The sequence below is a fragment of the Epinephelus moara genome, chromosome 19, assembly GCF_006386435.1.
Source record: "Epinephelus moara isolate mb chromosome 19, YSFRI_EMoa_1.0, whole genome shotgun sequence".
NCBI classification, from domain to species: domain Eukaryota; kingdom Metazoa; phylum Chordata; class Actinopteri; order Perciformes; family Serranidae; genus Epinephelus; species Epinephelus moara.
Window position 1 is genome coordinate 16025027 of NC_065524.1, and position 22689 is coordinate 16047715.

The window sequence follows — 22689 nt, forward strand, 5'->3', positions numbered from 1 at the left end:
ACTGGCATTATTTCCATGTGAGTGTTTGGCTGATGATTCCTCTCCCTCCTTTTTTCAGGTAAAGAGGAAATAGGTGACGAAGAAGAGGGTGACGATGGTAATGTAGCTCCACGGACCATTAACACATGTTCTGAGCCCCTCGGCTCTACCAGTGCTTCTTGATGTCATTTGTCATCAAAAATTGAATTTTCGAGTCGCTCCAATTCAGTCTTTCCATCCTGTGTGCCACCACTAACAAAAAAAAAAACTCTCTTATCACAGAAGCACGGAACAAAGAAATCCCTTAATTATGTATGGTTTTAGAAGTGACATTCTTTTCCCTTCTTTTTTGTCACTTAATTTATGCATGTCTTTGTGGTTCCATTGCTCTCATACTGCTGTACAAAGAAAAAGCTACACAAAGAGATGGAATGAAAAGGCTGTTTGAGGTGATATCGAAAGCCAAGTCAATTCAACTCCAGGCAACAGCGCTGAGCTCAAATGTTTTCCACTCTTTTGAATTCCTCTTCTGTCTCTAGATGTTCCGGGAAATGAAGACGTGGAGATGGCGAGTCAAAACCCAGGTACAGTACAGTTACAAGCCAAGGCTCCTGTATGGACCAGGGGTGTGATTACGTGTTATTGTCAGTGTGCAGATTGCCACCACTCTATGCATCACTCACCGAGAGGGACGGATTGCACATCGATCTGACTCTTATCTCTGGAAAAGATGGGAATTGTGCGAGCTGACCAACATGCAGCTCATTGCTCTGGATTTCACTTAAGCTCAGAGTTTGATTTAAGATCTAACCTGATCAGTCTTGTTAGCAGCGGAGGAATAACTAGTATACAAAGCTCTGAATGCATCTGTACGGGCTGGATGAACAGACCCTGAAACTCTGATATGTTTTGTTGTGCTGACAGCGAGGGCCTTAAGTGAATTGAGAGTGTGTGCGTGTGTGTGTGTTACAGAGAGGCAACCATTAACTTTGAGCAAGAACCATTTCTCTTTCTCCGAATATCCTCTGTGCTGCTGGTATATAATTAAGATTCTGCATTTGCATACTGGCAGTGAGCAGCGCCTCGCCTCTCCTCTGTTTTTGTTTTATTCAAATCCCATCCCATTGACAAAGATTTGACAGATAGAGCCTCTCTGAGCATGAATTTTGTAGATATTCTATGAGAGAGTTATAGCAAATGCAGCCCTGGGATGCTATCCAAAACCTGAGATATGTAATTACTTTCTCATGAGACACAAACAGAGAGGTAGGAGCTAGGAGGAGCAAAGATATACAATTTAAAACAACACCTGCAGACTAATTCAGCAAAAAATACAGCAGTTGCATAATTCTGCTTTGTGTGTGTGTGTGTGTGTGTGTGTGTGTGTGTGTGTGTGTGTGTTGCAGGTGAAAACCAGAGACCACAGATCGATATGTTATTCAATAATGTAGTTGTGGTTAATTTGTAAAATATAACCTTTGCACACAGACCTTTATTAGCACTTTTATTTGCTGTGAGTATTCTGCTCCTTCACATTTCGCTTTGTATTATTCCATTTACACACATTTTATTCATTATCTTGTACATATTTCAGCACTACTTTCCCTCCAAATGATAGAAACCACCACCCTAGCAAACACCAGCAGTCTCACGACCACTAAGTGACACCCTCATAACACCAACCATTACATGTTTTTATATCCTGGACTATTGTACATCAGCTGCCAAACAACGCCCCTTAGCTGTTCTAAAATCACCGTAAAGCACGGCCTCTTGCGGCTTATTGCTTTTATAAAACAGTTACTAGATATACCTGGCAAAGTTTCATGAAATAAACACACAGCAACAAAAAATGCAATGATTTATTGTTAACGAATAATTATTCTTCCGCCAAGTAGTGTAGTCCTTTGGTGACATTTACTAGAATGGTTGTCAAGCAACACACAAAGTGACGGTGTAGGGCTGCTTTAAAAAGCTGTGGCAACATGGCGCCAAAGAAGTTTACCTGCATGAGCTCTAGTTTACCTAACATTATTACAAAAAAAAGTCCTTGTCATGTTGAAGTCACATTATAACCAACCTTGGAACTTACTGGCTATCAGCAGGAGACAATAAAGCTTCTAGGGGTGAGGACAAATATTGTGGGCTGATCTGGTGCAGCCAGTGAATATCTGGGCCAAGACTTTTTCTTCTGCGCACCAGTCCTTTCGGCTAATCAAGCTATATAAAGTAACACTGTCAACTTACCATAGATAGTTGGTGTAGCTTGTCCGATTCTGATGGAGATAAAGGGACGGTGGATTGCGCAGCAGCAACAGCTGTCACTGGAAACAGTGGGTTTCCTCACTGTAGGATCTCTTGCCGGCATCTTTGTGTTTTTTTGGCCGCCACTATAAACCATTTTTGGGGGCGCCAATGGGGACCATCAGTTCCCACGTTAGAGACGTGTCTCATAATTGTCACAGTGTGAAAAGACTTTTGTATCCATAGTATGCGTAGTACAAGTCTACACACACATTCCCCTCTTGTTACCGACTTTTCCATGTCTCAGGCAGGACTGGGATTGGGATTGGAAGATGTTCCAGGGTCCAGGCTCTCAGGACTATACTCCAGTCAGAGACCACACACATTGAATGACAGCGGTTCATACTTCTACCTTTGACCGTTCTCATCCTGTTGAATGATACATGATTCATACTAAGCTGTTGTTGGCTGTTGTCCTCTTCAGCTCTGCATCACATATGATAGCAGGTGACTAATTGGGGCAGTAATACTGACGTTGTGCGGTAGCAGCTGTGTGTTTATAGAGTGTTTTATGACGGCTTTGAAAGCCTCAGCCAATCATAATCAAGGACAGGAAATATCGGTTTTATAGATCTACATTTAATACAATTTGTACAGCCTAAAGCAAGCACTTTTTCTTCAGAAACTGTGGCTTTTTAAAGTTTCTGACAGTTTACCCTTCTTTCCTGTCAGCCCCCCGCGGTAAAGAACAACCTGTTGATGTGAAAATGTTTCTGAGAGATTTCTGTCAACAGTATGACGTATGTACTTGTTTTCTGCCATGTGTTACAGGATTTAATTGTGAAGGCTTTGATTCCCTTTGCCTGAATTAATCCTTCAAAACGTTACGTACTTCATTTTATGTTTCGATGTTTGTGTGCCTCCAGATGAAAATTCAGGAAACGAGGAGCCAAATCAAGAAAAGGACAAAGATGAAAATGAAAACCAAGACAAAGATGACGATGTTGGCTTTGACAATGACGAAGAGAAAGAAGAAGACAAAGGCACTGACAACGATAAAGATGAGGACAAAGGTATGTACTCAGGGGTATATGTGTTTGGTTTTATTCTTGTACATCAAACACTTTGAGGTACACGAGTTGACAGTCACAAATATTCATACCAAATTGAAAAAGGTTCAGGTGATGGTCTGATTTCCTGATAGTAATTGTATTTTATCACTGCATGTAGCAAAATATCCACAGGGCACTGAGGCAGTTAGATATGAATAAGTCAGTTCAATGCGTGAAACCCTGATGGCTGACATAATGACATCATAACAAAATGGAAACATTGATGTTTACATTTTTTGGTTTAGTGGCAGTCTAAAATTACACGGTTGGGAGATGGAACACTACAAATGCACAATAAGGGTATTTTTTTATTTCTTGCTGTCAGTGTCTGAATCTATGCAAATTCATCTCTCTGCACAGAATGAGCAGAACCAAGTGAGGAGGGATTGGCTCGGAGTGTGTGCACTTTTACATACAATATTCCATCACTTGAGCCTCATAGTGCACACACTAAGCATACTAACGTATACATAAAGCTGATCTCAATGACTATATTGACATGCACACTAACATACAACTATCATTCCAAATATGGCAATATTTGGTACAAGTAGTGGCAACAGCATATTCCTTTCAAATATTTGCAAATAGGCCTTTTTTGGAATAAAGCATTTTCTAATCAAGACATGTGGGGTACGCCAGTATCATTCAGGTTTTAGGACTATTGTCAGTGAAGATTCTCAGTCATCCAGGTCATGGTTATCGTACGTGCTATATCGTTGGCAACTTTAGGACTATTCTTTGGACATGTATACAGGGCATTCGGAACATGCATGTCAACTTCTTGTCTGTTTACAGTCAGCTCTGTTCGTTGTCATTGATGTGTTGTACACAAGCCAACTAGTCAACAGTTTGCAAGGATGTAGGGTAGCAATGCATGCCCAAAAAAAGTCCACATTTCTGCTTGGAAGAAACACGCCTAAACATTAAGTTTGCTGTCAACATGTTTTTTGGATATGTGCAAATATCGCAACACCGACCTTTTCAAGAAGGGGGCTTAAGGAATGAAAGGGGGGAAATGTGTTTTCACGGTCAAACAAGTCCGCCACCAGGGGAAAACTTTCACAAAATCCTATTTTGATCCAAAGAAGCAAAATGGCACAAGCGGCTCTGACTTTTCTATATTTTGACATGATAGATGATATGTTAGGACACGGAACATTAGTGGAATATTCTTTGCCATTAGCCATGTAAACAGCTTAGAAGGAACATTGAGTTTTTCAGAATAAGGGTATAAACCGGAATATTCTGCATGTTAACGTCACTGAAGACACAGCAGGTCATGGGGGGTGCAATCACCTGTTTGCAAAGACACTAATGTCGTGTGAATGTGTAGCACAACAAACATCAGAGGTTTGCTTCCTTTTTCCAGCAGACGAAGAGCAGCCTGCTGCAAAGGCAGAAGACGACGACACAGCAAAGTCCACTGTGGAGATGGAAGGTAAGATCTGATTTGCTTGGATTTGATTTGATCTGATTTGATTTGATCTGATTGAGAGCTTCGCTGACTGACTTTCTATCAATGCGATTTTCTCGGTCAGCCTTGTGTATTTGTATACTTGTGAATTGAATTAGTATGGTCAGCGTTGTTTTTGTTGTCTGCTGTTTGTCAAAGTAGTTTTCCCCTGAAATCAATCTCAGTCTGTCTAAGATCCACTTCACCCATGCTACATCACTTTGTATGGGAAGTTCAAGGCATTGCAGGGGACCTCAGGGGGTATAACACATCTCTGGAAGCCACAACAGAGGTGCTGAGAACAGTCAATCATAGTAGATAAAAAAAATTAAGACTGACTATTATATTGTAAGGCATTGTTCTTTTCTGGGCAGAATAAAGCAGGCAGTGTTCAATATTATTTAATGTCAACACTTGAAAAATGTGTGTTTCATCATGGTACAATACTACACTGAATCTCTTAACAACAATATGATGCTTCCCATTATCTGCCTGGTGTTAGGTCGCCAACACTGTTTAAATGTTTCAGCAGGAGGTGCAATCAGATTGAAATGCTGACACAGACATGCCATGAGAATTTCAAAATATAAGGTGTAACTTAAAGATGACAATATGTAGTATCCAACGCCTGATATAACATATTCCTCTGTACCATAGACCTCCATTGTTTGCTATTTAAACACATAAATGAGCCAAACTGCTGCACAGGGCGACCTGTACCTTCAGTTTATATAGGCTGCATTCGGAAATACTCACTCTGAGTGCCGGAGCGCACTCTGGCACAAACTGGGCCATTCTTAAATTTGAAGCTCTCGAACACCACACTGCCAGAGCAGCAGTGCGTTCTCTGGACACTCTGTCTGGGAGGACGGAGCAGCAGAGGGCCATGTCGAGTGAAAGTGTGATTAACTTAAAGGTTCATTAATTCATGAATAAGTAGAACGCTCTGTTTCTTCGAACAACAGCGCTCAGAGTGTCAGATTGGATTTACGAATGCATCCTTAAGAGTCCGTTTCACCAACCTGCTGTTGTATTACTCATTAGAGCACCAAATGTGTATTAAACCATGGCTGAAAATAGTTGCCAACAAATACACTATTTACACTTGTTTGAGTAACATTTGCTGAAAACTTAAGTGCCCAACTGTTGTAGGAAATTCTAATACTTTTTCAAGACTATGTATATTTGTGACCTGTTTTTAAAACACTGCCACTTTCAGTAAGAACAAACTGGCTGGAGGCTCAGCAGCACAGACAGGGTAGGAAAGTCACAAAGTATTGAGAGACGGACTTACACATCGCTGGTTTTGGTCTTGTTGACAATAATACAAATATTGAATTATTCAGGCTAAAGAAAAGACAGTGTTTAGAGGAAATAAATTCAAAGTTTTAAGACAGGAAACTTTAAATTAGGTAATTTTCATCAGGTTGCCATATATTAGCCTTTATTTGCATTCAGCCAGTCCAGTTGAGCTCCATGATGAGGCCAGCCATTTTGTTTAGCTCTAACTTCTCTTTCTGCATAGCCCTCGTTTATGTTCATTCATTGACCACATGGTATTATCCGTCTTTATTTATCCCCATTTTTCTCTTGCTCACATTGACACTGATTAAGGGTTTTTTCCTGGTGAAGTTGAGGGTTAGATTTGTGAGCCCCAGCCACCCCTCTCCCGCCACTACACTAACACAAAGGTCTGAGTCACTCCCTCACCTCCATTTCACTTTCTCTTTGACTGACATTCAATTAATTTAGGGTGAGAGTGAACATTCCAGTTAGATCTATCTGAGATAGCCTTCTCCATCCTCTCTGAAAAGCCATTGGAATGCGTCCTACAAACACTGCAGGCTTTCCATCACTGGAAAGCTTCACTCCAGCCTGTTGATTGTGTCTTGCCTGAGCCCGCCAGTGTCTGTCACTGTCTAGGGTTACCATGGGCCGTGTACTGTGTGGTGGCACTGTCAAGCAGTAAACAGTGGTGTCATTCCTGATTGCAGGCAGATTGCATTTTGTATAGAGGAGTGGGGCCTTGGACAGAGTGCAGACTCAAACTGTCTCGGATATTGAATCTCATGCAGGCCAACACAGCCCGGCTTAGCCACGCGTAACCAGCTATTCACAGGACAAGACCAAAATGATTCCCGAGCCAATACCCTTTATTAAAAATAATAACTGTAATCAGGCTGCCTGCTCATGGCTATAGAGGTTAAATCTGCTTCATTGAAAGGAGTAATAAAATGCCTCATAATGATGGGAGGAATGAGTAATGAATCAAACAATTTGAGGAGAGACGAACGTGAGGTTGCTACACATATATGCATACACCTAATCAGGAGTCAGTGTGGAGGTCTTACCTGGTGCCTTATTTTCTGTTTTCAACAGTCTTATACTCACAATCAAGTGGTAATTTGCGAGCACCAATAACTCAGGGATGGCGATATAATATGTTTTGTATTAACACACGCTGTTGGCTGTCTGATGTTGCGTTCAGACAAAAGAGCTTACCTTGATTGCAGGCAAGACGGAAAATTGTCAAGGTTTGTGGCAAATTTGTACATTTCCTAAACAAATTTATCCATTTTAGCAAAATCAAACCAATCAAACAAACTAATTTGAGCATTTGCTGAGCTTAATTTCTCCACAAGGACACACCTGTCTGCATTAATTATAAATATATGATATACTGAATTATTTATTTTTCCCTTTCTTTTGCCAAATTGCTAATAGTGGACAAAAAGAGCGATAAATCTGATGCTCTTAGACACAAGAGCAAGGACAAGAAATATAGAAAGAAGAAATGTGCTGCCTCTTTGATCCTAAAGTAAATGTTGTAAGAATAATTCTGTCTAATTTTGTTGTTGGGTTATTTGGTCAGCTGTGTGCACTGATTCATAGTATCTAAAATACTGTAGCTATATTGCATCAGTGGCTGTGGACGCATTTGATTTCAAAATTACCAGCTTGATAGCTTCTACTCCTTTGACCCGTTCATTATGTTGTTAATTGGTAAAGCGTCCTGTATGACGATGTTCACACTCCACATATTAGCGATCCTTCACCGTAGGATGTGTTATAGACAGACATGTCGCTACAGTGTTCTCAAATACCATCTTTCGCCTCCGCACATTTAAATCCACGTGCTCCCAGTTGTCGGCGATGTTTGTTGACAGCCTGCTGTTCTCACATAGCTCAATATTGCACATATGGAAGTGTTTATCACAGCTAAGCATCTCAGTCCCAGCTCAGTCACACTAAATAATACAAAGCTTGGTGTTTTATTCATTTTCACTATCGTCAGCATTATTACTTGTTAATGTAAGAATCTATTTAGTCTGAGCACACCCCCTTATATTAGATGGAGATGTAGGACACTGCAGCACAGGTCATTTGCTGATGTTTTAACAGTTCATAGAACCAAACGATGCCATCTGTTGTTTACATAGCAGGTCTAAATATGCGGTTTTGTTCAAGTATTTAGTTGTGTTGTTCTTAGCTTTACAGATGACTTTAATTTAATGCAACATTATAAGCAACAAACAGTGGATATTCTGGGGATTTTATCGCTTTATAGTATCTGCATGGAGGAGAGATATGTAAGGAGACAGGCAGAGGAGAGCTTTTGTATTTTAAAGCAGGCTCCGCAATATGTATTAGATATCTCCCTGCACAGGCAATGAGATCCTCCGTCTGATATCTGGGATTTTATAAAGGCTGCCTAAATTGAATCAGAATCCAAGCAGCCTTTATTTATGAATATTCATAACATACTTTAAAATGGAAATGGAAGCTGTATTGTTATTGTGTGTTTTTTTAACTATCTCTCCAGCAAGCCTTGTTCTGGTGACTTGTGAGAGTGGGCACCTGCTTCAGTAAGCTCATGTAGCATCCATAAATTAAAATAAGACTGTCTTTGCCTAAAGCAAGGAATAAATAAATCTGAGTTGTGAACAGAAATTGTTTTTCCTTCATGCATGTGTGATTCTCCTACAGGAGTCGATAGCTATCGTCTTGGCTCCAAAGGTAAGATTTAATGGCTGCGCAGATTCAGTGCCACCGAGCGAACAGCGGCTCATCCTTCTTTACAATCAAACTTTGAGCAAATTTCGCCTGTAAAGCATTTGCATGTCATGCAGTGCACCAACACAAACCTGAATAAGGCATGTGAGACTGTTCTGTGACAGTATCTCCTATTACACTGCCACTTGGTTTAGTTCGTGCCTATTATCTACACAGCCTTTTTAAATGTGACCAAAAGGCAGTGCTGTTCCTATAATTCTGCTCTTCAATATATCCTTGAATATAAAGCACGGACAACCTTGCAATCGAGGGAGCCTGAATGTTCTTTATATTTTTCAGCCTTTGATAAAGCTGGCCTCTGGTAGAGGCCGACTGCGGGATGAAAGCAGCTCCTTGACTATGGAAGGATGCTACAGAGAATAGTTTAGAGGGGTGGTCTCTACCTAAGCATGGCTGGGTGCAGAGCAGACAGGCGAGTACAAACTGTAATGGCACACTAAAGCCAGGAAAAAGGGACCCTGCAGGGGAGATGGAGAGAAAGAGGATGGAGAGACAGACAGACCCAGCAGGCCATCACAACAATCTCAGTCTCAACACAGCAGAGAGACGAGGCACCATTACATCAGCCCAGAGGCTGTTGGAGCTGACATTCCCACTGCTCATCTCTCCCTTGATTTTTCTTTGTTTCCTTTTCTCTCCTTAGACCTGTTGTGTTGTTAAAGGAAAAAACATCACAGCAGCACAAGTAAACTCTAGTTCACACTCATTATCCAAGTTTTCACTTGTTTATGGTTTCTTTATTGTCTTGATTTCATGACTTTCTCTCTCCAAATGTTTTTTCCCCCCATGGTAGCCAGGGTGTTTTAAGTATAGATGGCTGTGAGTGCTTTATTTAGCGCTGTGACTGTGCCACAACCGCTCGCAGCTCACTGTATGTGAAGCTCTGAGCAGAAAGCCCAGCTGCATCCACAAGTGCCATATGGTGCCCAAAAACAACATGCACATCATGTACCCACCTCTCTCCCTTGTACAATCGAAAAACACTACCAAAAAAAAAAAAAAAAAAAAAAAAACAGCATCCAAATGGAGGTGCAACAAATCCCCCTCTAACAACTGTTATGAGAATTGTTGTTATTCTCTTGTTTGCGAATGTTATTTGGGGGATGTTATTGATTTCTATGTATTTTACTCCCTCGGTGGTACAGCTTGAGTGTAACATAACAACAAGCCGACATAAATGGCTCTTCTGAAATCCAGCAGACTTGCCATTGGCAATATCAGGGTACACGCAAAGCTATCACAGCACAGTGACCCTGTGTGGTCGCTCTTTTTATTTTAAAGCGTCAAATACAAAGAGTGGGATTTCTTAGTAATTCACTGCAAATCAAAAGACCCTTTTCCTTCTTTTTAACAGCTTGAATAATTTATCCCAGAATTCATTGGTATATTCCACTCAGAATTTGTTGTTACTGAAGTGCGCTTTGCATTCATGTTCCTTTGTCTTAGCAAAAAGGATTTGAAGCTTTGCTTAATTGGTTGTTTTGTGACCCTTTGTCTTCGCCTTTTGTGAACAATGGGATACTGGTGATGTAAATCTAATTCTGGAGAGCAATGCGGTCTTTCCTGTGGCTAAGAGTTGTCAGCACACAATTAACTTTTGGCATAACATTGTATACTGTAACACCGAGTGGCTCCTCAGGGAGCAAGCTGCCACTGGTTGAAGACATTAGGCTATGCTTGTGTTTTATAGCTTTTTACACTGACTGTGAAAGTCCAGGAACAGCAGCTACACCAATCACAGGCCTGCTGAGACATTGTGTTTGAGTGCCGTGAGGACCACAGTCATATCTTTATCCGTACTAATGCAAATTTTATTGTTGACTTCCATTTGGCTTTGCGCCTCATTCTTGAACTCAATTTGACTCATGTTTTGATTTGCTTTGTTAATATTAGGTCACTGAATATCAAATTGAGCCAATTTCTTTTTAGAATCCCTTGGAGTGTGAGGGTCCTTTCACACCCACCTCGTTAAGTCCGGACTTTTGGATTTTTCAGTTTGATCCAAACCAAAATACAAGTGTGAAACCTCCCTCAGTCCAAACAGCTGAAACTTGTTCCAGTGAAAAGAGATTGTCTTGGTCCAGATCAAACTGAACCATCCATGGTTTGGTTTCTTTCTGGTGTGAAAACATTTTTTGGATGGTTTGGACTTTCAGACCAATTACAGGACGTTTTGGCAGGCTGTCGTCAAATGATGAGAGTAGTGCCTCAGTGTGCTCTGTGTGTGTGTGTGTGTGTGTGTGTGTGTGTGGTTTAGTGACGGAGAGAGTGACGGTGGCTATGCTCAGAGCAGACAGGTGTTGGCGATTGGAGCGGGGGAGAAATTAACAGTAAAGTTGTCAAGTGGTAATAAATGTACAATGTGGGTTTTGGTTAGTCCATGAGCAACACAACATAACAAAATGAGCCGCTGTAGCACATTCGGAGAGGAGGAGATGACTTTGTAAACAGTCAGCTGGAAAAGACTCATAAAAACTCAGACACTTTTTAATTATTTTCTAAGAGGATGAGAATGAGGGGATACAAGAGGATGGCAGAGCACATGTATAAAACAGTCAATGTCAAGTACAGTGAGGCACAGCTTACGTAGATAATGACAACAGGATATATGTCATGTATAATTATTTTGTGTGCTTGCATAATTGCCATGTGAAACCAAAACTAAGCGCATCAAATGTATACAATGTAACATAAAATGCAAACCTTGGTTCACATCTTGGGTCTGACTTTAAGGTGTGAAAAGACCCTGATTGAATTTGGTTCTTTGCCATCATTCCTCAGCACAGTGCCCTGTGTCATCTTGTAATGTCGTCTTATTGATAGTTATAAAGCACTCTGGTCATTTGGCTGGAGCTGGAGAATAGACCAACAATGTGCACAATGTCCATTATGTTGGTCACCTCTGGCCCAGAAGCTTGCCTCAAAGAGATGGGGCCTCATCTAACAAGCTACAAGGGACACACTTTTTCTGTCCTCCTTTGAAGCTCCTCTTTTGATCAGCTCTCTTATCCTGTCCCCATCCCTCTGTTTGCTTCACAGAAATGGTAAATGAATCAACTCTGAGCAGAGTGAGAATTTGTCAGCCAGCAGAGATGCAACAAATGTGTGTTTGAAAAGTCCCGAACACATTTTAATCTCTGTCAGACACACATACTTTAAAAACAGACACGCATACACACGAAGACACTGACTGATGAGTGATCTCTGTATGGGTTGCCTGTCTCCTGGAGGCAGTGAGAGAGATTTGATGGTAGCTACTTCAGTTAGAAAAAGGGAGCAGTGAGATACTGACAACAATGGTCTTTGAGACTCAAGCATGACAGTCGGGGTTTTTAGTCTTTGGATTGCAAATGTCACTCACTCGAATTTTCAGATATTGACCCCTTTTTCTGATCTCTGCAAGTTCACCCAAAAGGCACTGAGGGTATGATGCAACAAGATACAACACAACATAACACAGCTGCAACATTTACTCCATAAACTGATTTGTTGATCAACCAAAAACTAGCTGCCAACTGTTTTGATGAACTTTTTTTGCGAAGGTTTTTTTTTGTAAGCAAAAAAAAAATGACCGAGAAATGGATGGCTCCATCTTCTCAAATTTAGGAATTTGCTGCTTTTTTGTCTTAACATAATAGTAAACTGAATATCTGGGGGGTTTCGACTGTTGGTTGGACTAAATTAATCAATGAAATAGTGGGCAAATTCAGCCCATTGATGTTAGTTTTGATTATTTGTTTTCAATATCTGACACCTATTTCCTGGTAACTAACCAGTTAATTTTTGAGAAAAAAAAGGCAAAATTATATGACATACAAGAGATCTCTTCTTTTAATCTGGCGCTTATTGACTTCAGTAAGCTTTAGCACCACATTTCGAAGCACTATCCATTTAGAGGTGGGGAAATTTTAATGTTTTGTGATGTAAATCTCTGCCTTTTATTTCATTAGACCGCCGGCTCGCTGAATTAACATGCAGAAATATAGTGCCCACTGCCCAGCCTCCGGTCTCCACTGGTTAGCCTTGGCCAATCGGGTCAGGTAGGAGCTAGCAGCGCTACTCATTGGCTATTACCACTAGAAATGGCGTCCCAGTGGCAGAATGGCATTCCTGCAATGGTGGTCACCCTTTGGTCTCACCCGAGTATCTACAGTGAGTAAGTGGCTTTATTTTGAGCCACAAAACCCCTTTAACGTTGTTAATTATGTAAGCACCACTAGCTGTGCCAACACTGCTAACGGTGCTAACAGAGTGATAACATCATTAACAGAGCTAAAGGGTGTTTGTGGCCCAAAATTGAGCCCCTAACTCAAGGGGTCGACCTCAGGGGAGACAGCAACACCGGTCAGGACGGCAATACTAGAGGTTATAGCTGAATTTGTGGAACCGCTAGCTAGCTCCCACCGGACTCAGGTGGTCCGCAGTGCAGCGAACTGCTGAGCGTGTGTAACCGATCAAAAATATTCTCAATTAACCGTTGACATCCCTATTGCAGCCCTTATGATATGATACAGTTCAATAAATTAGGTCATGTTATGATAAGAAAGTGATACATTAGAATATTTTATCACAGAAAACACTAAATTGGACAATATTGGGGGAAAAAACAGCAACCGGCATTGAAGTAAAATCATGTTAAAAAAAACTGTCATGATACTAATACCTAATACGTCTTCATTTGCTATGATAATGTCTCTATCAGTCTCTCACTATGCTGCTGACACATATACTTGGAGCTTCTATTGAGGTCTACCAATCAAGCTACTCTCTTGCTGACCTTTCAGTGTTAGACAGCTGCTTTGCCAGGGCTCGCAGCTTTCGTTGCAGTCTAGACGAGCACTTTGATTATATCGACCAGCCCGATCCATGATCTCCGGCGGAAAACCTTGAGCTGCCCAGAAGAGGCATCATTTCATAACTGCAAATCAGTCAGCTGGCCTGAGCCTTGTCCTGGATGGCACACAGACATCCAGGCCTGCCGCTCCTACACCTCCCTCCGCTGTGGTGTGTCCCATTTTAATGTATCGCAGGGGTTAGCCAGATCGCCTTCAGTCAGATTTACCAGTCCCCTGCAAGACTGTCTGTCTGTGCCTTGATATAGTAAACCACAATAGGTAGTGAAGACAGAGGTGGGCAGCTTCCTGCAGCAGGCCCGCTAGCTGTGTAGGGAGAGTCTAAAGATTATGTAAAGTAATTCAGCGAGTGATGAGAGAGGAGCAGGCCAACACTGACAGCAGGTTTAGCAGGTATGTAGGTCACACAGGGGGAGGCCTCTTTTGCATTTTTTCCCTTCCATGTCTATTTTTGTTTTGTCTCCCTCTCTCACTTCTTCACTTAATCAGTTATTCACTTACGCCTTTCATCTCAGGGTATCTCAGTGTTCTCGCTCTGTTTTATCTCCGTTTTTGTTTTGTGACAGACCACTGTGACTGTCTCACACTAACTTGGACAAAGTGGGGAACAGAAAAGACTAAAGAAAAAGAGAGAGATTAACAATTGAGCAACATTTTAACTGACTTTCCTGTTTCTTTTCACCCTTGTTTTGTCTTATCAATGGGTTGCCAGTGGTCATTTTCCCATCGCTTTTTGCAACATATGTTATCAACTGTGCCCCGTCTCTTCTCTTGCCATCTCTGTCTGCCCTCTAATCAGCTTCACTTTCTCTGAGTTGTAGCTCAACCCCAAAGCAGATGGTGTCCTGTTCTCTTTTCAGTCATTCAGAGTACTCTGTGTTTTCTCATCTTGTCAAGCATGGCCCAAGCCTGTGTAATGAGCTTGGGCCTTTTCAGCCTGTTTAGGGGACCCTGACCCAACTTGGAGCCGCCCCACTACAGCCACCACTGCAAGGTTACCCAAACCCGCAGGGGAGCTCAATGCTACTTAGTGTCCACAACCCCTCGGCCTTTTCTTAGGGAGAAGAAAGGCGGAATATTAATGAAGACTCTTGGCTTTTCAGGAGGATAGCAGTATAGAGGGGCGGACGCAGTGTTTATTGAGCAGGCTTGTTTTCGTCTCCCTAGCCTGCAGGTCACAGCTCAGTGCTCTTTAATTGGCTCAGATTGTCAGACAGTGTTCCATCTCATAGCAAAGAAAACTCCAGCTATCAAACACTGACCCCCCCTCTTCATAAAATCCTTTTTTTCCTGTTTTGAGAGTGGCAGCTCATGCAGCTAAGCTATTTCCACAAGCCTGCACTACAAACTTAACATTAACATATGAAAATGGGCTGCTTTCCACATTTACCAGCTCATTAGTTCTTTTGGTCGGGCACTTGTTGAGTTCCACCCGCTCCTGTTTTGCTTGAGCACAGAGATGTCTTTAATTATCTTTGCAGAAGGCATATCAGCCCCAAAGCTATTAGTCCATGCAAAGTTCAATGAGGGGCTCTTTGATACTTGTTTAATATACATGGCCCAATGCAGACAAGGCCCACGTCCCACACAGACCACCCAGTTTACATGCTGAAATGAATTCTGCTCTCATCTCCTGAAAGCAATGGAGCTTCTCAATTGATGCTGCTATTGACCTTGACATTTTCTGTTTTATTCTCTCAAGATGAAATGCTGTTGAGGAAGGAGCAGCCCTTCGCCTGTTTCATAAAAGCCGCAGAAACCAAAGACCTTTACCAAATACTTGATCAAATCAAGCAAAGTAGACACACTTGATGCAGTCGGTGAAAGAGATTCAGTCTAATGTTTTTCAGATGTTGTGCGTTTAATTTTAGGAATACTTCAGTGGCTCGTTAAGCAAAAGATATTGAGCAACTATTACTAAAGAATAATGGTTGTCAGCTGCTCCCAGACTGAGATTGTGATGGGTCGTTTTCATTGTTTGACTGGGGGCAGCTGGACACCTGTGTGAGCTGGCTGGGATCAAAGCTCCAGGACCTGTTCAGACACAGCAGACCAGCCCACCCCACCACGCCACGGTTTGGGGATCAAATGAACAGAAGAAATTCTCCTGGGGAACTGACACTGTAGGGCGCAGACACTTCTACACCTCCATCGATTTTTATTCTTTCACTGCTCAAGAAAAGAGGATTTGAATTAAAAGACAGTGAGATGTCCTGTGGCGGAGGGACAAAAGGAACCTCCTGTTCTGCCCAAGGCTCCTGTCTGGAACATTAAGCAGAGACGGTTTCCCATGCTGCCATGTGGGTGACCCACAGGGACTGCCTCCCCTGTGGGCTGACCGCGCTAGAATGACAAGAACATTAAAAGTGGTGTGGAGGCAGAACTGCTGCTGATCGTGACAAATGCTCTCCAAGGAAGAGAAATAATGAGAAAACAGACACAGAAGCTACAGCGACTCAAATGTGTATTTCATTTATTAACACAATACTTTTAAATCTTAACTTGCCATTGCTATCTAGTTGCAAATGCAACTTCTATCATGTTTGAATGTAGTGGTGCAGTACGCCAATGCTGACCAACAAAACGCTAACTACCTCTTGTCTAATAAATGAATGGAAGGTGGGGGGATGTAATTTTCTGCTTGTCTGCATACGAGGGTGACTTATGCCCAACTCTCTTCCTTCCTCTCCCCACTCTGATGTGTGAAGATGTGAGCGCGCACACACACCGACACACACGTATGCTCATCCTCCCTCTTGAGCTTCTGATGGGTTTTCTCTCCAGGATGTTTTCACTAAACTTCTGAAAGGCTGAAGTGACAAGAAAAGTTAAAGAACGTAAAAGTTCACCAAATGTTTTCAATGTTTTTAATCTCCTGCGTGGCCTCTGTTCGCTTGTAAATGAATGTGTCATGAGACTTCACATCATCACGATAACAGATTATAATTCAATACTGTGTGAAAAATGCAGATCAGGTACCTTTTAAACCCTCATTACCAGGCGCCCTCACTGAAGATGTCTGTCTTCATGAAGAAATTTCATGCATGCTTAAGTGTAATCCAGGAGATATATACGGCCCTGTGATATCCGTGATATGGAAAACATAGATAGTATCTAATTTGGTAATAGAAATGGAATCAACTGTAAAACAAGGAATTTAATGGAATTCGCCAAAATGCTGATGCAGTCTGTAAAAAAATCAGGGTTTTCTCCACCATCATCGGCAAAATAACCTATGCTGCTATGTTTTGGTGTCATTTACAAACATGTTGCTCCTGTCCTCTGCTCTCTGTGTTGGAGTTTCACCGAGGGCAGGGCTCAGTTCCTCCACACACACACACACCGGGGCCAGTAAAATACAATCAGCCAGTTGATCAGGCCAGTGCTCAAAAGAAGTTTCTTAAAAACAAGTAGAGTTTGCTGTGCTCTGCCTGGCTGCAGACTTTTCCTTGGTCAGCGAAGCTAGGTCGTTTCCTAGCATCTCCATTGTCAAACCAGCTGCTGCTAAAACTGGAGTGCCCCCATATTCTGACTTTTATGGTAAATGCATCCATACGGCCAAAGATGCTCGTGTGACTACGTCCGCTTTTTGAAATAAAGAGCATATAAAAAATACATGTATATGCAAATGAGATTAATTAGGCTAGATTCTATTTGCAGGAAGTGTAAAACATGTTACCTGCTTCCTTCTCCACTAAACTGTGAGGAAAATTATTTTATTCTTTGATGTTGGGTTGTTGAAAGAAAATTGTTGGACCCTGCAGTCATGTGGAAGAGGCCCTCTGAGACGAGTCATCCAAAAACTGAGGAATTCAACACTAACAGCTACATTTAGAGCAGAGCAATGTGACGCTTAGATGTGAAGCACTTTAATTTACTTTGTTTTATGACTGTATTGAAGCACTTGCTTTGATTAAAAAAATAGTGCAATGTTGTGTTACATCACATTCCTGGATATTCATTAAATTTCTAACATTTTCTTATTGAATTGAAATTATCCATGAACAACATGAGCAGTCACAAAATGTGCTTGAATCTTAAAATATAAAATTCTGAAAATTTAAAATGAAAAACCCAGCATTTGGGGAAAAAATATAAACGTATTTCAAGGGGCCATAGATATATAAACTGTTGTGTGTGAGATGGCTAGAGTGTTTTATGCCCTCTGTCTCTAGACACCCACAATAATCTAGGCAGTATACAAATTGTGTTACCATGCGTACTGGTAATTTACATACCAAAACTGAGAGTGGGAGACACTGTCAAGGACCCCTCAGGGTCCCGGCTTTAAGAACCACTGGTGTAAGCTGTCTAGTTTCCTGCTGAGGGAGTCAATTCGGTCGACTGTTTTTCTCTTTTCCTTATCAGCCCTCTGTGGACTGTGCCTCTCCTTCACCAGAACCTTGACAGAGGCCCGTTTTTCTCTCTACCCCCATCTTGTTTATGTGTTTACCACAGCAGACTCACATCCTCCCCTAAATGAGAGCAGGACATACCCGCGTTGCTGTTCCCTCCGAGCCTCAGGCAGCCAGGGGAGACTGGGGCCACAATCAATTGAAATTCTAAGCTTTATGCTTTTGTCTTGATCAGTGCTGGATATTAGAGGAAGAGGATGCTATCCTAGTACCCAGACTGTGTTGTTATTACCTGAGAGAGAGGAAGAAAGAAGCATCTGGAATGAGGCCAGTGCTTCAGTGAGCTCCTGCTGCTTCACACAGGCATGCTATGCTAGCTCGTATGAAAATGCAGACATGATGGAGGCTGTGTTCCGACACGAGTCGCAACATCAGGCACGTTCCACATGTCCCGCCATCAGCTTTAATATCTGCACCGTGATCGTGTGGAATGCAGGCCATATCATTTCATATGTATGCATAATTTATTACATTACTTGACGCCATACGCCTGACTCTTGAACATATGTGGTACATCGTGTGTGAACATGTTTCCTGTCAATTTATGCCATTACCGTGATGATTGGAATCTGTTGGTATTTCTGCTCCTTTGATTAATAATGAAGCAGAATATATTAAAGGATAATTCAGGGTTGGTTATTGTTCTTAGGGTTTTGGCCAGTTCTATCAGTTATTGATAACGTTGTGCTCAGAGTAACTGCTGATACCTGGGAACACAGTGTCATTGCCACAACAGCAGGGAGAGAAACACAAATGTTCAGGGGGAGAGGAGATTGAAACCAAAAGTGAGTGTGCTTAAGGGCTGCAACAACTAATTGATTAAAATCAATAATAAATGAAGATGGCACTGAATTTCATCATTGATTAGTGGGCTCTATGTTATAACTAGGGATGCACAATATGGATAATAATTTTTTTTTCAGCCAATACCAATAGTTAACTGCTTTGCACCGCTGGTACTGTTAAGACTGTTAATTATTTCACATTTGTATTTTAAAAAGAAGTGTATAACCTGTAGTTTATGCACACTTCAGGGTAAGAAAGGCTAAAATGCAGGGAGAAAATATGGATGACTTAATATTCCACAGCCCAGACCTAACCAGATCTAACTGACACCACTATTGTTAAAACAACAAAAAACAAAGAACAGCTCTGACTCTTCAAATGTTAATTTATTTTTTCTAGTAAAGGATGTCAAAAAAACCTCTCAAACACACTTTGTTTTGTATTGAGCATTTTGCCAAAGAATTAAAATGAACTGCTTCGACATTATCTGTCAAAACAGGCTTGTTAACGGGTTATACACAAATAAGTGACACCAAAGTAAAGTCCCTCCGCCTCCCTGTGTAGACACTCCAGACTACTGTGTGTGAGCTCTGTGCTGGGTGAGAGATAGTCCACACACACACACACACACACACACACACATACACACAGTGACAGGGCTGTAGCATCACAAGGCTAGCATTACCTAACGGTTATTAATGGTTTTAACCACAGAACCAAGGCTGTTTTGGTGTGAGTCTGTTGCATAGGCGTCATTTGGGTATGGTGAGGTATGGCAGCTGCCGTACCTTGGAATCGGGAGAAAAAAAAGAGAGAGAGGTTCTGTAGTCATTACTCGAGGCGCACTGGCTGGTTGTTTTCATTGTATTGCACTTAAATAGGTCAATAACATACTCATCAGTGAATACGAGTGTTATTGAATCAAATTGTTCGCCACTTCTCTCCTCCGCGCGTTTTTAGTTATGTGAGTTACCGTATATTTCCAAATAGTCGCCTGGTGGCAAATAGCCGCAGGGCACCTAATAGCCGCTGGAGGTTTGACCCCATTTTGCGTATTAAACACCGGTCCGATTAAACGCCCGGGCGATTATTTCCTCATTCATTGCCTCATGGCTGTCCCTCCTTGAGGGACTGTTTGCGTTTTTACGCACGGGTCGGTGATAAAGTGGTGCACATGACTCGTGCTACGGACGGACGGACGGACGGACAGCCACGTGATTTGATGGCCCGGTACTCATTGTAGCCCACTCTTATAAGACCCAATAATAATAATAATGATAATAATAATAATAATAATAATAATAATAATAAGTTACTGTGGACCTATATGCCATGATAATGATAATTAAACGTCTGCTTGCTGTCCGTGGTGCTGAAATATGCGCTGAAATAGGTCCGATGTTTTCACTGCTCTCACCAAGTCGTGCATTACATGCAGACATGAGGTATTATGAATGTGAGAAACAGCTTCATGTCCTTTGAAACAGTTTTCAATAGCATAGGTAGGTTGTCATTATCGATGGTCAATACCAGAAACCTTCAGCTCTCTGGCGAGCTCCCTCTAGCCAGCTGCCACCTTATTTAGGTTTTTGTAGTGAAATGCGGAGGTATTTTTAGATAACTCCTTTTTTCAGTTGCACAAATCAGTCATTCTTTGTCCATTGCAGCACTTTCAAAGCGAGCGACATGAATAAACAGAAACACTGCGTCCGACGAAAGTTTAGCTAAGAGCTGTGTGGCATTGCTCGCAGCCTATTAGGACATTCAAAAAGAAAAACTATTTTTGTCGCTGACGCTAGCACAGCATTGCATTCAGTTCAGACACAGTGTATACTTCGGTAGGAGTGACACTGGACACTTGTGGAGTTTTTGGAATATTTCATGCAATTAGAGACAGTCTGAAGTGAATTCTTTATTTCTCCACAACAGAAAATGTAGCAATATCTGATCATTTAGGCCTTATATTAGATACATTTCCTTTTTATTCTTAGGGCATGTCCGCATCCCTAGTGTCCATTTATTTAATTTCTTTTTTTTTTTAGTGCCCTTATCTGCACTTACTTTTGGTGTAACGTACATTTGTTTATTTTAATTTGCAAGCTGTTTGGAAAATGCCTCACAAGCTCACAAGAAGATGAAAAAAAGTTTAGTTTTTTTAATGAAATGCTGGAAATAATAAAACTTTTCTCTTTTATCCAATTGATAATCAATTAAAGTAATAATTGGCAGATAAACCAATGACCAACATAGTTGTTAGTTGCAGCCCTCAAAAATAATCACAGAACACAGAAAACTCCAGTGCACAACTGAGGCAAGTATGGTAGATGTCAAGCTGTCATCGATGTTGGGGTTCACTCTCAATTAGCTCAGTAAGTATAATTACCGATCAGAGCTAAAACTACGTGGAAAAAAATCCAAGTTGTCAATAATCTGAAATGTTTTTTCAATAGTTTTGCTTTAAAAATATATATATTTCCCCCCCTGGCGAGTTCTAAGCCTCAGATCAAAAAGTTAAATAAAAAATGAGGGTGAGATTGTGGTTGCTTCATCCTTCCTGCTTTTCAAGAGTCCCTTTGTCCCCATGGAGTCTCAGTAAGGATAAAGTTCGTACCAAAATGTTGCAACAGATTAAATCAGTTCTATGTAGAAGAAGCAGAGTAATATATATTCTCCATACTTGGCAGCCGACACGTCCAAACTGCAAAGCAAATGTAGCATTATCCAGCTGAGAACCTCTGCAGTCCTACACATGTATCCAAACCTGCAATTACAACAAAGGAGCCTGCATTTCTTTGAGGAATTAAATTACCTTGACCACAGACTTGTTAGTGTACATACAGAGCTCTGAACCACTTTGGACTCCACGCGTTCTATCACGCCTAAGCAGTTGTATTTGTTTACATCATCGCTGAACTGCCTGGGGAGAGCGGTTATTTTTATGATGTGCTTTGTTTGGATGATTGTTGTTGCAAAGGGGAAAGCAGCAAGATTTGCTCTGGGAGTGACGAAGAAGGAGTTGTGTGCCTACAGAGGTAACGGGGAGGATAGAGGGGGAGAGAGGATGTGCGCGGGGGAGGGTGAGGGGGCGTCTCACGCTGCCTTACAGGGATGGCAGTCTGTAATTAATTTTGCATGCGTCTCTCTCCCTTCTCGCATTTGTTGTGTTCTTTTTTGAAGAATAACTCTTTAGGAAGGCACTGAATTTCCAGGCATGGGAGACTGTTAAACATCACGACAAATGTAAATGTGAGGCCATGAAGTTACTCTTGAATTCCTGGACTGATTTTGGGATGATCTACTTTTCTGAGCGCAAGATAATTTGATAAAAACTACCATCAGTTAGAAAAAAGCAGAATAATTTTGCACAAATGATTATTTAAAACTGCTAATTCCTGAATCTTTCATCAACTGCATCACCATGCATGGATTGACATTCAAGATGAGTAACATGTCTGTATTTATATGTGCACCTCATTGCAGATGTCTCTGAGATCAACAACACTGGCACCAGCAATGGGGGTGAGTAGAAATCATGTTTTTCCCCATGAACTATTCAGTCTGTGTGCTGTGACGCATCACTGAAATCCTGCCACTTAGCAGAAACCTCCCTGCTGTCTGCTCTCCACACCCTTTCCTCCATTTCTTGCTTTCCTGCCTCTGCTACACATGAGTCAACATACCTGCCTACTTTCATAAAATATCACAGGGCATATTAGCGTTCTGGTTTTAAGTTGGATGCACATTTTAGTAGTAGAAGCTCAAGTCAATGC

The 22689-nt window shown here is 41.5% G+C and overlaps 1 protein-coding gene across 3 annotated transcripts in view; it reads left to right on the plus strand.

Annotated features, from left to right (window-relative positions):
* The window catches only part of macrod2 (mono-ADP ribosylhydrolase 2), a 468001-nt gene that overhangs the window by 439591 nt on the left and 5721 nt on the right, over positions 1-22689 (plus strand). The window contains exons 12-16 of one of the 3 annotated variants that reach the window (XM_050070646.1): positions 59-97; positions 519-563; positions 3150-3296; positions 4708-4776; positions 22400-22438. In XM_050070646.1, coding sequence (XP_049926603.1) covers positions 59-97; positions 519-563; positions 3150-3296; positions 4708-4776; positions 22400-22438 — 339 coding nt within the window. The remainder of the gene's footprint in view (positions 1-58; positions 98-518; positions 564-3149; positions 3297-4707; positions 4777-22399; positions 22439-22689) is intronic. The other 2 variants (XM_050070648.1, XM_050070649.1) reach the window with 2 other exon arrangements.